The sequence below is a fragment of the Phaseolus vulgaris genome, chromosome 5 (assembly GCF_051622355.1).
Source record: "Phaseolus vulgaris cultivar YP4 chromosome 5, ASM5162235v1, whole genome shotgun sequence".
Classification (NCBI taxonomy): domain Eukaryota; kingdom Viridiplantae; phylum Streptophyta; class Magnoliopsida; order Fabales; family Fabaceae; genus Phaseolus; species Phaseolus vulgaris.
In genome coordinates this window covers 9,031,158-9,048,917 of record NC_143502.1, presented here as the reverse complement: position 1 = coordinate 9,048,917, position 17,760 = coordinate 9,031,158, and the positions used below count along the sequence as shown (strand labels likewise).

The 17,760-nt window shown below is 29.3% G+C and overlaps 1 protein-coding gene across 3 annotated transcripts; it reads left to right on the top strand.

Annotated features, from left to right (window-relative positions):
* The first annotated feature begins 8,519 nt into the window (after positions 1-8,519).
* LOC137835091 (ubiquitin carboxyl-terminal hydrolase 15) lies at positions 8,520-17,130 on the top strand. Of its 3 annotated transcripts, none has more exons than XM_068643433.2 (14): positions 8,520-8,827; positions 9,954-10,377; positions 10,986-11,403; positions 11,496-11,934; positions 12,047-12,213; positions 12,336-12,424; positions 12,830-12,915; positions 13,022-13,184; positions 13,351-13,474; positions 13,590-13,747; positions 13,900-13,984; positions 14,918-15,130; positions 15,685-15,746; positions 16,288-17,130. In XM_068643433.2, exons 2-14 carry the CDS (start codon positions 10,091-10,093, stop codon positions 16,931-16,933), a joined length of 2,937 nt encoding a protein of 978 aa, XP_068499534.1. In that variant the 5' UTR covers positions 8,520-8,827; positions 9,954-10,090; the 3' UTR covers positions 16,934-17,130. The 3 variants fall into 3 exon arrangements, with proteins under 3 accessions (XP_068499534.1, XP_068499535.1, XP_068499536.1); XM_068643434.2 differs by having other exon boundaries at positions 8,707-8,827; positions 9,940-10,377; XM_068643435.1 differs by having other exon boundaries at positions 8,819-9,234.
* Positions 17,131-17,760: the final 630 nt, after the last annotated feature.

Here is a 17,760-nt window from a genome sequence, read left to right as displayed (position 1 = left end):
GTAGCAAGTCTTTTATCCCAATGCTGAAAAATCTGGCAGGATCACTTATGTTGATAACCAAGAATTTATTGAAAGGGTCAACTTATTTTATAAAATAATTATTATATTTTAAAAAAATTCAAGTTATATTATTTTATAAAACACGTACATATATTATAATTTATATCTATTTATGTGATAAATTATATCTAAAATTAAAATTCAATAATATAATTAAAATTTTAAAAATACATGTAATTTATTTAATGTTTTTATTTTTAAACTGTGCCAAAATAATTGAAGTTGGTGATTAATTCTATTGAATAAAGTGTATACCTTCCAACCAATTTACAAAACCTAACATGTATTGCCTTTTTGAACATATATGCCACAGTCCTTTGGGTATACACCCTCTCACCAATTCAGTTCATCAGTGCCATTATCAGCATAGCTATAAAGTTCACAGCTGAAGTTTTTTTGTCAATTTCTAGAAAATATTGAGACTGCTTTTGAAAGTACTCAATTGGTTCTAATATTAACAAAGGAAACAACTTTTTCAGGACAAACAAAACTTTGGAGTTAACTAATAAAATTATTATTATTATTTGCTTAACTTTTTTTTTCCCTATTTTGAAACTATTCTAGCCAAGAAATCTGAGGTTCTTTCTAACTAGGGTACTATGTTTTGTCATTGCACCCCTCATTTCCATCTTACTTTATTTATTTTTACCTTAATTTAATGATTTTTTAGAATGTTCCTCATATTTGTTTTTTAATTATTATATTTATTCTAGATTGATTGTGATAAAATATTTCTATATTATATGAGAAAAATATATTTTAAATTCTATGTTAATATTTGTATTCTATTATCTAAAATTAATTATGAGTAATACAATTTGTTAAGATAAGTTTGAATTTCATCTATCACTATATAATCTCTTAATCTTAAGTGATAAGATTTGTTTATGATAGATCGAAATCTTATCTTAATCTTAATTATAAGATTTGTTTAAGGTAAGTCAAGATTTTACTTATTTATGAAAAACAAAATCAATTAAAGCAAGTAACATAAATCATTTTTATAATTTATTATAAAAAAGTTAAATTTTTTTTTTATCATACCAAAATCTCAAGTCAATTCACTCATCTTTATTTTGATCCTTTCATGTTTCTTAAAATTTTATTATTTGCTTCCTTTTTTATTTGTAACTAATTTGATTTTTTTTTTCTAATGGTAAAGTCATTCTTATCTTAAGTTGCAAATTAAGGTTATTGAGTTTCCACCAATTGCAATCATAAATTTGATACATGGAGAAGAAATGCATATTTATCATAAATTTGATATATGGTAGAGAAATGTATATTTTATTAATAGATTTAAAAGAAAAGTTAAGATGGTGTAAATGAAGTTCTTTCAGTCACATACCTATCCAATCATCACTAATAAAACATTAAAATTGTTTTTTTTTCTCGGAACTACTCTCAGGTAAAGTTTAAATTTAAATGAATTAAAATATTTTAAATTCACTTTTTACTTTGACATATGAAACATATTTCTTATAATCAATTGTAATAAAAAAATTGACTGGTGAAATTATTTCAAACACAAGACAAAATGTTGTTGCAACACTGTAGTTTATGATTTTGTCTCATCTGTATGCATTTTTTTTTCACATTGACGATGATGCAACAGTAAAAAATTAGATGCAAATGGTTGCTTTTATTATGATCAAAATTAAAGTTTTACAAACTTTATAATAAATAGGTTTATCAACTATCATTGTGTATAATTTTTTAATGAAAAAAACATGTCGAGAGGGAAATTTCATTAAAAGTGATTAATTAGATTCTTTAATTAAAAGTTCTCATCAACGAAATCAGTAAATAAATATTTCATATGAATGAGACTATTATAAGAAAATATAATTAAAATTAAAATTAAACTATTAATTTAATTAGAAAACAACATCGCTAATACCTATATTATTATATCTAAATATTTGTTGATGTTGGATATAGTTACAAAGTTCTATATAAACAAGCCCTATCATTTGTTTTTTAGAAAATAAATTATATTAATCTATTAAAAAATAAGAAAAATATAAGAAGGCAATTGAATTGTGTAATAAACTTTATTTTATTTTGTGTAAGTATGGTGTGATGTTTCACAATCACACAATAGATTTAGTACTTAAGAAAATGAAAAAAATTTAGTTCTTGAAATTTTATTTTGATAATCCATCAATTTTTTAAGTTAGCTATCCAAATAATATAAAATATACAAAGATATGGATATACAAATATATGAATGAGGGTGTTTAAACATTAGTCATTACTAGCTAACAATGAATATGTTTTGGACTCATATCCACTTTTGATTATCTCCAATCAAATATTTTTACTCAAATCACTCATGGCTGACCATCAAGTATAATTTCACAAACTAGTTTTGGTTCAAGATGATTACAAAGTCAGGATGATCAATATATCATTATTTTTGTTCATTAAAGAGTGTTTGTCGACGTGTACAAGATTTAAGCTCTCTCTACTAGAGAAACAAACATAAATTGTTTTCTTACAAATCTTTTGGACACATACATTTTTAACAAAGTTTCAACACTTGCAAATTATTGATATTTTTTTCTATCTTCTATTTGAATCATGTCTTTTTATAGGCTTGGAAAAAGTAGTCATTGTAGGTCGTTGAGTAGTTTTGAACTTTATTCATTTCTTCTTTTGATATTGTCCGATGAGATGAACTTTTATGTTGAAAAACATTAAATGCATCACATGCACCATTAATTTCTCTTATCTCCTCTTCTTCAAGAAATCTTTCTCAAGAGCTAAACGTTTCACACCAAATAATGGTTAAAAGTGCACATTTAGGCCAAAGTTGAAAATAACTCGTATTATAAGAGTTTTTGGATATTGCATCTTTGGCTCTACTCCTAAGATACATTCAATTATTATTGTTTGGCACGGATCCTTTCAGGACAGACATTGAAGACAATCTCTATAACACAAACTTAAGTTTCAAAAATATTATTCATTAAAGTTTCAACTTGATTTTTTTTACTATACTTACTCAACTTTTAACTATTAAATGTTGTGGTTGGTCAAAATAGTGCTCTTGTGATCTAGACAATGCACTTTTATGATATTATCTTTATCATATTAGATATAACTTCTTATCTTATTGATTTAATCACTTATCAAATATATAGAGTGTTGGACTTTTCCTCTAAGAGTTTCTAACATCTACACACATAGATTAAGTTATAGATATGTATATTTGAGATCTTTAGATAAATTTTAGTGTATTATTTTAACTTAAAAGTAAAACTTTTTTAAGGGGAGGAGAGATGGTCACCTAGTAAGTGACCACGGTCCTTGAGGAAAGTGAAGGAAAAAGTAAAAGAAAAAAAGAAAAAAAAAAGTGTGCATGAAGTTAATTGGGAGGGACTTACTATTTCTAGATAGGAAAAACAATTTTTAATTATTATGAATTATTTACTAATATTATGAAAAATGAAATTGTGGATTCATATGACACCTAAAATTTATCTGAGATCCAAGGTAAGATCTATCAATGCAACAAAAATTAAATAAAATTTTCATAAATCTTGAATTTTATTAGTATTGAGAGTTCAAAAAAAAAAAAGCAAAATATTAAAATAAAATCATACAATAAATGTACTAAGAAATTATTTTTTACTTTTTTCTGAACTTACTTTATATGGTAAATATAAAGTAAACTAAATCTACTAAGAAATTATAGTAAACATTGATTAAATGAATAATATTTAATATCTTTAAGATACTAAACATATATTTATTTTTAATACTTTATTTACTACGAGAATTGGAAATGATGTAATTTTACTATTTATTATACTTGTTAGACCTATTATTATTATTAAATCTATACAGTTTCATATCATTAAATAAAAATCAATTTTATAGACAAAAAATAATTAATTACTATATTAAATAAATTAGATATTATTTTAGAAACTAAAAAAATTATTGATATATAAATTAGTTTATATTATTAAAATATATTCATCTAAAAATAAAGCACACAAGTATTTTATTTTATTAAGTCATTTATGTTTTTTTACAAATATTTCATTATCATCACTTCTAGCTAGAACTAGAGAAAAATGTTGTTAAAGTACAAGAGAAAATATAGATTATAAACATTCAGGATTTACAAATGAAACTCACTCTTTGATTTTTGTGAATAAATCATCTAGAGAAGAAGAAAAACATGCACGTTAGGTTTAGGTTGTGTGTTTTAGATAATATTGTTAGTTATATCTTCATTGTAAATGCTTATTTGTATGTTTCATGAATAAAACATTATAGGTTGCGTGTTAATCTTTTGTACATGTGTTAGTTGTATTAGGAGTTAATACCCTTTTACCGACATATCTTTCTTTCTCTTTGCAGTCAACTTTTATTTTGAACATTTTTGTTTGTATTAACAACACTAAATATAGTTTATTTGTATGTTACATGAATAAGACATTATAGGTTGTGTGTTAACCTTTTGTAATGTGTTAGTTGTATTAGGAGTTAATACTCTTTTACTGACACTTCTTTCTTTCAGTCTGCAGTCCATTTTTATTCTGAACATTCTTCTTTGTATTAATAACACCAAATATAACTTACATCTCTACAAAAACAGATTTTGTTATGCAAGAATCTACATTAGTTTTCATAAATCAACTTCTCCGTAATTTTAGACATTCTTGTAAATTTAAAGGAGAATTTATGTCTTATATAAGATAATACATCTTTGAACTTGTGTTTTAATTTGACAAGACTTCTTATATTTCATTTGAGATATGTAAATGGGTAAATGATAGACTTTTGTTGATAGTTTAATGACTATAAAATTATCTCTTATTTTATTTAACATATTTAAATCAAATCACTAGTACATAAAATTGTGTTAGAATAGACAAATCATATTAAGTCTGACTAAAATTTACAAACATTTATCTAAATGAAAATATACTTTTTTCGACTTGATTGATTGGTAAGTTGGACTAACCTAAACCACTTATTTTAACAATCATCATACATCAAAACTTAATGATATTATGAATATATATATATATATATATATATATATATCAGTCCAAGATATCATTAAATATAAATAAATTAAATTAATTTTTATTATTGATAAATAATTTTTATTAGTCTCTAAAATAGTATATAACTTAGTTAGTATAACAACTAATTATTTTTTGTCTCTAAATTTAACTTCTATTTAATGATATTCTTGTATTGATATATATTTATAATATCATTAAGTTTTGAATAATACTTGTTAAAATAAAAGTGGTTTAGGTTAGTCCAACCTACTAATCAATCAAGTAAAAAAAAAGTCTATTTTCATTTAGATAAATGTTTTTAAAGTTTAGTCAGACTTTATATCATGAGGATTATACCCATTCTAACACAATTTTATGTACTAATGATTTGATTTAAATATGTTAAACAAAATAAGAGATAATTCTATAGTCATTAAACTTGTCAAATTAAAACACAAAGTCCAAGATGTACTATCTTATATAAGACACAAATTCTCCTTTAAATTTACAAGTTATGAAAACTAATGTATATTCTTACATAACAAAAACTACCTTTCTAGATATGCAAGTTATGTTTGGTATTGTTAATTCAAACAAGAATGTTCAAAATAAAAGTTGTGTGCAGACAAAAAGAAAGATGTCCGAGTAAAAGAGTATTAACTCCTAATACAACTAACACATTGTAAAAGGTTAATACGCAACCCACAATGTCTTATTCATGAAGCATACAAATAAGTTATATTTGGTGTTGTTAATATACAAACAAAAATGTTCAAAATAAAATAATGTCTTATTCATGAAGTATACAAATAAACATTTACAATGAAGATACAACTAACAATCTTATCTAAAACACACAACCTAATTTGTATGTTTCTTATTCTATAACGTGTTAGATCAGATGATTTATTCACGAAAATCACGAAATGAGTTTTATTTATAAATTCTGGATGTTTATACTTCATATTTTATTTTCTATTATATTTTAATAACATTTTTTTTTCTCGTTTTAATTAAAAGTTACTATAATAAAATATTTGCGAAAAAACATAAATGACTTAATAAATATGTTTTATTTGAAGAGGAGATTAAAATATTTCAACAACATTTTTTTCCTCTTTCTACTATAAGGGAAGGTAGTTAAATTTTCTTAAAAAACATAATAATTTAATAAAATAAAATACCTGTGTGTTTTATTTTACAGTAAAATCATTTCATTTTTTTTAAATGAGAACTATGGATAATTTAATTAGAGTGAAATAAGTATAAAAACACATTTTCATTAATATTTTCAAGAACATTTTATCCATATCTATACACTCACATATTTTCATATATCATATTTATTTTATTTAGTTACTTAATTACATTCTCTCCTTTAAAATTTAGAAATAAATTTGTGTTGTTTCTTTTTTTTTTTTATCTTTTCAATTTTATAAAAGTTGTAACTTTAATCTCTACCTCTAATTTTAAGAGACAGCAATGTTTCTGTTAAAACTATTGATAATTAAAAATATAATTAATATGATTTCTTTATTACACAGAAAAGTAATAAATTCATAACAAGGAGTTTATTTGAACACAAAAGTTAACAATTTTTTTTTTTAAAAAAAATTTAGCATAAGAAACTTAAATTACTAAATATTCTACTAAATTTTTTTAAATTCTCAAGTTTTCTAAATTTGTGGCAAATTATTCAACAAGTTAATGAATTTGAGATTAAATAGAATATGTTTTAAAATATTTATGATTTATAATAAATGATATATTGAAATATATTTATGATTTATAATAAATGATACGTTTTAATGCATTTATGAAATCATAAATGATTAAAATCAAATTATGCATATATTTTTTTGTATTTAATGGTTTTTTTATAAAAATTGAAAATATAAAAATGTTACCTTATTATTATTTTAATTGTAATAATTTGTAAATATACAAATATTTTAAAAACTGACATAACTATTGTAACGTAAATTTGTACAAAGTTTTCATGAATTTGAACAAAGTTAATTGTAAAATTTGTAAAGTAAATCAAGTTAAGCTTTTAAATATACATAACTGTTTAAAATTATAATTTTAAACTATAATAACATACAATTAAATAAAATAAATAAATTATTAAAATGAGGAAGAATTATTGTACTCTGAGTGTGCACATGTGTTCACACTATCATGTTGTTTTATTTTAATTTAATTTTAAATATACGAAATAACATATATTTACTATTATCTTTTATATGATTTATTCATTATATTTATGACATTATATAATTCATATAAGTATACAATTTAATATAACGAGATATTCTATATAGTTTTAATCTATAATAATATATACTAGGAAGTCTTCTTTTAGTTAAATAATGGTTTTTTTTATATAATATGTTTTTCATGTGATTTTTGAATTATAATATTATTGGAAATAAAATAAAAGGAATAATTTGTGTATAGATTTTCTTGATATGCTTTTAAATAATTCCTAATTATATAAAAATAATAAATTAATTTCTATTATAGATGATTCTGAAGATGAGTAAATACTTTCTTAATTGAACAAGTAGTGAATAATTAACTGGAAAGTACTATATACTAAAAAAGTAATTTTGATAAATTTATAATACAAGTTTCTACATCATTAACCAATAAAAATATGTCAGATATATCATTTTAATTAAATTGTTAGATCAATTTAAAAAGGTTACTTGAGAACAATTGAATATCAATAGAATATCGAGAACGACAAAACATTCTCTATCAAGTTTAACACCATTGCATTTTAATAATTTAAATTCAAAATCTTTAGATAAGATCATACACATTCGTCAATCTTTTATATGCATAAAATCTACGATATACCAATAGTTTCTTTCTTTTGTCAATCTTTTATATGTATAAAATCTATAATAAACTCAGTTTATTTTTTTTTTATGCAAACGAATAACTACATTTAAAAGTAGGTTGAATTTTAGAAAATCATCATTATAAAATATAGAAAGTTAAAAAGTGAACTATTTAATCAAGACAATTATTCTTAATCAAGAACTTAGGTTACCCAAAATAACATATAATAAAGACTCATCACTAGTCTTTGAAATAGAATAGATGATCTAGATCTGATTTTCTTTTTCTTAATCAAAATTATCAAACATTGAAACTACAATAATTACAACCACATGTTCCTATGTACAAATTTTAACAATGATGTAAAAATTATTGTTAATTTCTTAGATTTTTTTTTTTCGCAATTTCCAAGTCTCTTACCACTGACATTGTAATATTCGGAGCAAGGACTGTCACGGCTCTGTCACATCACATGTCTCAGATCAAAAAAGTTGAATAAAATAATATATTTTTTGTGACAATTCAAAATTCGACCACTCTGACCAACAATTATACTCGTATTAATGCATCACCCGTACACGTGGCATCCGGGACAAATCATTGGGAACATCATCGGAGTGGTCCCACACAGTGATAGACGGTGGAGAGAGCTATGTGACAATAAAGGGGTGCGGTGCTGCCACGTGGCGGGACCTTATGGAGCTTTGGTGCTGAGCAGGAACAGGGTAGTATTTCCTAAAATGTTAAAGAAAAGGGTGGTAAGAGTGCCAAGTTGTGAAGTGAAGAAGAAGGTGTGCTGAGGAGGGAATCAAGGAATCTTTTGAAGGGTGAAGAGAGTAAAGAGGTGAAGTGTTGGTGGGTTTTGCTCAGATTTCTTATCTGTGTTGAGGGTATGTTCAAAGTTTTCAACTTGCATTGTGTGACATTGTTTGCTGGTGTTGATTTCTAGTACTTGAATCTCAGATTGGGAAAAACTACACTGTTTTTTTTTTCCTGGCTTTAGTCTCATTTTTTCTGGAAATCTTAAAATTTTTTAGGTTTATTTCTGCTGCAGATGTGTGGAACATGATATTTTCTTTCTTTTTTGTTTTTATGGGGTTGAAATTAGTTTATGGAGAAAGAGAAATAATTAAGGTGGTTCAGGAGTTTCTTTTGGTGTAAGCATCTTTTTAGGTGGAGGGGTTTGTCCCATTCTCTCTATATCACTGTAGAAGGGGGTTGTTCACTTGTTGGTTGGGTCTTTTTCCCCTAAATGGGTGTTTGTTGAATATAAAATTGGGGCAGTGGGCACACAAAGGTGAGGAGTTTTTGACATGCTTATTGCTTTGTTCTATGCCATCATTGCTCTTTGACTGATGACATCTATGTATATTAGTGAAATGGTATCTAATATGTGCATTGTCTGGTTTTTGCTTTACTGGATGATGAACATGACAATTATGTTGGCTGTTTGATTTTCCTGCCAAACTTTAAAGCAATTGCCCTCTATTTCTTCTTGAAGTTAAATTTGTTCCACTTTTATGTGGAAGTTTAATGTTCAAGCAAACTATGATGACATGATATTTATGATGAGCAAGTTTGGCTACTCCTTTTGAATCAGTTTTTTCTTTGCTGTAAAAGATTGACCAAGCCTGACTTACATTATACCATGTTGTAGTGTCAAACTAGGTAGGTGTTTAGGTTACTCAAATAAGGATTGGTTAACACTATCCACACTGTTTTTTTTGTATGGAATTAGATGAACTGATATAATTAATCTAAAGTCATGCTTTCACAACTGTATCTGCTGAGCAACATGATTGCAAACTTGAGGCATCTGCTCCTCCAATATAATGTACAGATAATGCCTTAGTCCCTCTAAGGATATGCTTGGGTGAAAACTATGAATAAGGTTCACTTTATAAGTAAATCAGTGAATGCCTTATAACAGTGCTAAGAATTAGAACATTAATTTAGTATTTGATTTGCTATGGAGAAACCTCAGACCATGAAATTTAAGTAGATGACACTTGACAGGTTCGAATGGTGGGGATTGAGTTATACTGCACTTGAAGTTGCTGTTTACTCGGATGCCGTTTACTTGGACTTTTAGAGGATGATATTCTGATTAGTGATTTTGGGAGGAAACTGGACATGAGTATGCTTGTGGGGATATGCTCGAACCGCGAGAATCTGATATACCCGTCCTGTTTCTGGTCCTTGTTGTGCTTCCCTTGGTGGCTTACATCTTGCTTGGAAAATGGAGTGAAACTACTAAGAAGAGAGACAGAATAAATTTGCTTGCCCATTTGGCTGCTGAAGAAGCTCTAAGAGTTGAAAAAATGGCTGTGGCCGATGTAATTCCTCCAGAGTCTGCTTCAAAAAATGAACATCATGAGTGTGCTAGGTGCTCTGCTCCTGCCAGAACTCGATGCTCCAAATGCAAATCTGTTAGATATTGGTAATTCTTTGAACTTATTTTAGCTGCTGACCTATTTTTCTTGCCCTATATTTTTTTTCTTTATTAATTTCTGATGAATCATTGTTTGAATTCTTATCACAATATCTGCCTTGGGATTAAGAATACATGTCTGCTAGTAGATTGAAATTTTATACCACTCCAAATGAAGAATACTCTACCTTAAGAGTTGTGGTCAATTAATTATCTGATAGGTAATATCTGATCAGTTTTCTCTAGTTATGAAATTAACCATGGTTATGAAAATTAGTTATTGGCCTGTGAAATGTGCTAGTTTTTTAATTGGTTGTGGCATTGGCAATTTACTAATTGGGAACCTTTGTCAGAACAACTCTTTATGTTGATCTCTCGTGACATGACTTCTTGCTTAAGAGTCTTCAAGGGTTTAACTAATGGAAATAAAGTGGAATGACTAAATTTTATCGTTCCGATTTGGAAGAAGAATAAGTGAGACGGGTTATATTGTAATATTAAGCAACTCTTCTATCTGTTCTTTTATTAATTTTCTTCTATAACATGAATGTTGGGGAAGTTATTGTGTTTTGACCTTTAGATTATTTCTCAAAATTTGAGCTGTAAGTGGTTTGCAGCTCTGGAAATTGTCAAATAATCCATTGGAGGCTAGTTCACAAGCAGGAATGCCAGCAACTGGAACCTCATAAATCAAGCTCATTTCCTATGGCTGTTTCAGTTGAGGAATTTGGTCATGGGAGTTATCTTTATGAAAATTTGAGCAACCAGTTGTTATCTCCCACTTTGAAGCAGACTTTAAGGGAGAGTGTACCTATGGACAATTTTGTTCACCCTTTGGTTGCCACTGCTGCTCCTGCTACCGCTGATTTTTCCCTTTTTAATAATCTTCAACCTTCCACCTTTGAAAGAACTTCCCATAAACCCAACAGAGAAACACGGAGAAGAGATAATGGGTCTATATATGAGTCTTCTGATTATAAAGCCACCTGTTCTCTCCCAAGTGTGGTATCAAAGGAGGCATTTATGAGACAGAAGGTTTACTTGTTTTACTTTAATATCCAATTGGCATACATTTGTAAATTAATCAATGCTAAATCTCTTATCATGATACTTTAATGTTGCTGCAGTCAAGAAATAGCAATGATTCTGTGTTAGAGGAAGAAATTTCAAATGTCAATTCTGGTGGCTTTGGAGTTTACATTAACAGACTCGATGCATCAAGAACTACAATTCATGAGGATGAAAACCATCAAAATCAGTATGGAAATGCATTTGTGACAAGAGACAAATTTGTACGCCCAAATAATGACAACATTGTAGATGAATTTCATACAGATATCACCACTAAAGGTGTAAATGTAGGCAAAGGGGGAAGTTATCGTTCTGAGGAAGCAGCACAACACAAACGCTCTTCTGAAATGACAATCAAAGGAAGTATGAAGGCTAAAAAAGCAATGCATACTCCCAAGACTAAATCTTCTAAATCACCAAAGTCAACATCAAAGATATCTGCAGATTTTTGTTGCTCAGAAATAGAGAACAAAGAAAAAGCGGCAGATGAACCAAGTTAGTGTTTAAGATATCTTTTTCCCATATTTGTTGTTTTAATGTCAATGTTTCCTATAACTTGAGTTCAGTCTTGATTCTATGTTAATACAAATTTATTTTAATTACGCAGAACTTGCTAGTACCAGTGATAGCATCCCTTTACATAGTAATGTTAGCAACGGAGCTGCTAGTACTGGAATTATGAAAATGATGGGCTTGAAGAAATCAACCAAACCCTGCCCTCTAGCTTCTACAGAAGGCATTGATGTAAGGTTCAAGAAGGTGAAGAAGATAAAGGTCAGATTTGTGTAGATGCCTAGAAATTTCAATTCCCTCTGTCCTACTTGAAACAATTTACTATAGCCACAAGTTAGAAAATGATGCCCTTACTACTAATTGGTGTCTTGATCATGTCTCAGATGTTGTTTCCTTATGATGAATTTGTAAAGATTTTCCAAAGTGATATCTTTGGCATATGCCCCAGGGGCCTCTTAAATTGTGGGAACAGGTAATACTAGCACAATACATTAAAACTATAATTGTGATTTGTGATAAAATAGGAAGAAATGTTGAATGTTTTGTAGATTAAATAGTAGATAGATATTAACTTTTATCATTTCTCAAGTGGTGCTATACCTTATGCAACAATTAGATTTTTATCACTATTATTATTATTATTATTATGGTGGTCACAACCAATACAAGTTTTGAAAGTGGGGAGGTCTTCCCATTTCAAGGTAACTTTTGTATGTGAATTGTCTCAATTTACCTTTTGTTTTCATTTTGCTTGAATTTCAAAATATGAGGCTCGATTCACTTGAAGATACATTTTCTGGAAAATCCATTTATGGTTCCTTTTCTGGTATATTCTGAATTATTGTGAACTTTCTTTTTTCATCTCTTTATTTTGCAGTTGCTATGCGAATGCTGTCTTGCAGTGCTTGACTTCTACAAAGCCTTTAGTCGTCTATCTGCTTTATAGATCTCACTCAAAATCCTGTATTTAGACATTCTCTCTCTATCTTTTCACTGAGACAAAAGTCAAGACTCAATTTGCTTTTAAGACAATTTTTTGAATATTGTCTTATTTTTCATTGAATGCCAGGTTGTGCCAAAGATTGGTGTCTCATGTGTGAGTTAGAGCAACACATAATGATTTTAAGAGAAAATGGGGCTCCTCTATCCCCTAGTAGGATACTTTGGCATATGCGGAGCATTAACTGTCAAATGGGGGAAGGAAGTCAGGAAGATGCCCATGAATTTTTGAGGTCCTTTTGAGATTATTTTACTTTAGTTTTTAGAATTATTAGTTAATATAAGCACTAAGTTTTCTTCTCAACACTCACGCAAACACTAATTTCCTTTATATATTTAGCTTGTTGTCTCTATGCTGAATGCTTAGCTAATGATAAATTAAATGCATTGTTTATATAGGCTTCTAATTGCATCAATGCAATCTATATGCCTGGAGGGACTTGGTGGTGAGAAAAAGGTTGATCCTAGACTACAAGAAACAACTTTCATACAACATACTTTTGGTGGTCGTCTTCAATCCAAGGTTTGCATCCCTTCATCCCGTATTCTTATTTTTTTGTTACCTCTGTCTAGTATTAGACAGCAGTGATCTTAGTATTACATTTGTTTGATGGCTTAGTCGAATTTAATGTCTACAGGTTAAGTGTTTGAATTGTAATCATGAATCAGAAAGGTATGAAAACATTATGGACCTGACGCTGGAGATATTAGGTTGGGTTGAGTCACTGGAAGATGCACTGACTCAGTTTACTTCCCCTGAAGATTTGGATGGAGAGAATATGTACAGATGTGGAAGGTTTGATGATCTAACGTATTTCTATTCTGTGGTTTAGTTGGTTAATATATTATTAAAGAACGTGAAGAAAGTGAGAAAAACAAAGAGCATTGTTTGAATTTTCACTTCCAATTTAAAAGACTCTCACCTCTCTTTTGTACATTTTAAACTAGGTGCACAGCATATGTTCGAGCTAGAAAGCAACTGAGCATACATGAGGCTCCTAATATCTTGACTATAGTTTTGAAGAGATTTCAGGTATCTTATAGCTCTTTTAAGGTCGTTCTCTATTGCAGTTCATCTTTTGCTTGCTTGGGAAGCTTGACTTCATTGTTTGTCTTGCTCTCTTTTTGCTACTTATGGCTTGGTTGGTCTTTACAGTCATTCACTTTATAGATTAAGGTTGGTTACTCAAGACATGAATTGGCATATTCTAAAGAAAAAGTATTACTAAGATATATAGAGTTACTTCTTTGTAGAATTGGAATTTTTTTGTTTGTGAATGGGTTGGTTTGACCGATTTCCACAGACCCTTTTGAAAACAAGTTTTAAATGGTATGGAAGAAGAAACGAATCAACCCTTTTGACAATACATTTTAAAGGGTATGAAAGAATAGAGGTTAAGGATCTGTTGGACTGTGCAGTTTTGCCATTCTTTGGTGCATATAGTTGGAGAAAGATGCTTGGATTTTTCAAGGTGTTTAGGAATTTTGGCTTCTTTAGGAGTGTTGTGGAGTAGATTATGGCTGGCATCTTTGGTGCCTAGCTCATGGACTTTCTAAAGTTCATGTCTTTTCGGATCTTTTGGAGGCTAGCATTATTACCACCCATGCTATATATAGATGTAGTAGTCTCCAAAATTTGGTTATTTAATTGTTCTTTTTTGGTACAACGTCTTAATATGGTTTATCTCAAGAATCTTAGGTTAATGTCACTTGCAAATAATTCTAAAGATGAAAAACTTCACATTAATTTGGTCATTACCAACAAATTGTGAGGTTACATAAGCAATACATGAATCTGCTAGCCATTGTTGAGTTCCTTGAAACTATCAGTCTTAAATTATCTCATTTGTAGTTCATTTCATAATTATTGTTTTTTGGATGTTTACTTTAGGTACCTGATTATGTTTCAAATTCCCTTAGTTTCTATATATTGACTCTTCAGAATATTTTGTTTCTGTATCATCAGGAAGGAAGATACGGGAAAATTAACAAGTGTATAACTTTTCCCGAAATGCTGGATATGATTCCTTTCATGACTGGGACGGGTGATATCCCACCACTTTACATGCTTTATGCTGTTGTTGTGCACCTGGACACACTAAATGCATCTTTCTCTGGACACTATGTTTCATATGTAAAAGATTTGCAAGGCAATTGGTTCAGGATAGATGACACTGAGGTAATGCAATGAATTATGTAGTTGGAAATCTAATGGTTGTAATTCCCATGATCTAGGAAACTAGCTCAAAAGCCTAAGTTACGGGTTGAAGCATAGGAATGTTGCATTCATTCTCTACCAAGGGTTTCCTCATCTCAAACTGTTTCTCTTTTCTAACAAATCTGATATTCTGAACGGTCCTTTCCTACTTTTCACTCCTTTCCCTATTTATCTAATTGACCCTCTTTAAATAAGTAATTGTTCTAACTATCCAAACTAATTTTCCCTTTTTTCCGGACTCCTAACAGGAGCTTCAACATTAACTCAATGAGTTAAACAGAACTTCCACTTTAGACTCTTCTGTTGAATTCTTACTTTCTTGAATATTGATATCATTGTATTGAAAGACGTATTGCTATGATAATGAGTATGTTCTGCATTTCCGTTGGATCTAGGGAAGTAAACAAACTACAAATATGTATTTTTGTCGTATTATCTTATGTTTCATGCTAATAATTTGCTCAAATGTTTATAATTCATTTGGTTTTCTGTGATTGTCTTTTTACATTTAACAGGTTCAGCCTGTGCTAATTAATCAGGTCATGTCAGAAGGAGCATATATCTTATTCTACATGAGGTAGATTTAGATGGTGGCACAGTTATTGTCATTTTCTTTGCTTTATCTGAGTACATTGGCATTTAATATGCTCATTCTAATAAACTTGGTTCTATTGTTGTATTTACAAGTGTTACCTTCTGAGCAAATTACCCTCCTTTGTCAATAAAAGAAAGAAAAATTCAAAATGTGAATTCAAGCTAGAGAAGAAAGTATCTAGGTGCACTTAATTTGGGATGTTATTATTTAATCTTATTTCTTCCATTTACTTTAGGTTGTTATCTAATAAAGCCACACTTGCAGTATAAGAGAGGGCTTGATAGTTAATTAGATTGATCATATTCTAGCATTCTGTTGCTGCATATATGTTACTTGTTTTAAGTCCCATAAGAATACATTTTTCTTTTACCGATTCTTCCTCAATCTGGTACATAATCATATTTCTGGGATTTGATGAATTGTTATCTTGGTCCATTCATTATGGATTTCAGTGCATCTTTCTTTTATTGCATGCCTGTATATATGCTTTTTTCAGGCTTTAAAACTGCTGAATTGTTGGTAGGTCTTGTCCACGTCCTCCAGTAAAACATACCGGGAAAGCCACACAGCAATCAGCTTATGATGCTTCAAAGCACAATCCAATGGAAATGCAGAAGCCTAAACCCGGACATGGCAGGCATGGCAGCAGCCAGTTTTTTGTCCCAGAGGCATCACCCAATGGCAGGTCGGAAATGGTGACTCGCATTGTTGACACCACTAGTGGCTTCCTTAGAAAGAGCACCAATAGGAATGCCGTGCCAGTGACACAAACTTATGCAGAAAACGTCAGGCAGGAGTTTTCAGACGCCACATCAAGCGACTGGTCCCTTTTCACAAGCTCAGATGAGGCCTCTTTCACAACTGAGAGCACCAGGGACTCCTTCAGCACTGTAGACTATGGTGATTCATGCAACATGGATCCAATTTCATCTATCTTCAACTACACCCCAGAAAAGTCCCACATGAAGTTTTCACATAGTAGGCCAGTTACCAGGGTGTTACCTGAAAAGGGCCATGTTGAGAAAATACAAAGAATTGATCAGTCCAAAAGGGTCAGCCATTCTTCTTCAAAGGAACATCCTCCAAATGGTAATTGTGGCATGTATGTATATTATGGGAGTAATCCTGTATGTGGTATTACCCGGACTTCTAGTCAGTGTGAATTGTAGTCCTTGGTGAATCCTAACCTGTTGAACTGATTATTAGATGCTGTAGGTGTTGTGCCTCAAAGTTTTCAATATTTAGTTGATTGAGGCATATAGTTCTTTTAAAGCACAGATGTATTTTATTTTTATTTTTATTGATAATTGTAAAGATGACAGCATCGTTCCTTGGTTATCTATTAATCCACCAAAGTCTTTTCCTAGTGCTTTCACTGTTCCATTCTTTGAGATTTGAGAATCGTTTCTGGAGCCATTCTCACTAGGCATGTTAATAGGGAATACTTCTATTATTATATAACTCAAACTCATTTTTAATTGCTTCTCACTTAACGAGAAATTCTTGTATCCACTGTGGATTATGTATCATAATTTAAATAATCATAGAAGTTTGTATCATACAACTACTTTCCATTTAAATAGGTAATGTGGCTGATGTTGACTGGAGTAGGTTTCGGAACTTGTGTAAACGAGATTTCTCCATGTCTGTTCATAAAATACTGGTTTTTAAGTTGACCAAGGCCAAGAAAATTGGCCCTTTAACCGATGGCATACCAATAAGTGCCTTGATATCCTTCAGAAACATTTTCAGGAAGCATTATGAAGGTTTTTATGCCCAACTTTGATTGAGTTTGAAAGTTTTAAATTCATCGATTGATAAAGAAATTTATTATATTAGTCCATTATAAATGTTGAAAATAACCTTAATAATGTATAACATTTCTTTTTGAAATCCCACAACCAGTGTTTATTTAGTAAAAAACAAGGTACAACCTTCTGCTGAAACTATCATTTTTAGTTTTTTAAATGGAAAACACACAGTAAAGCTAGCAATC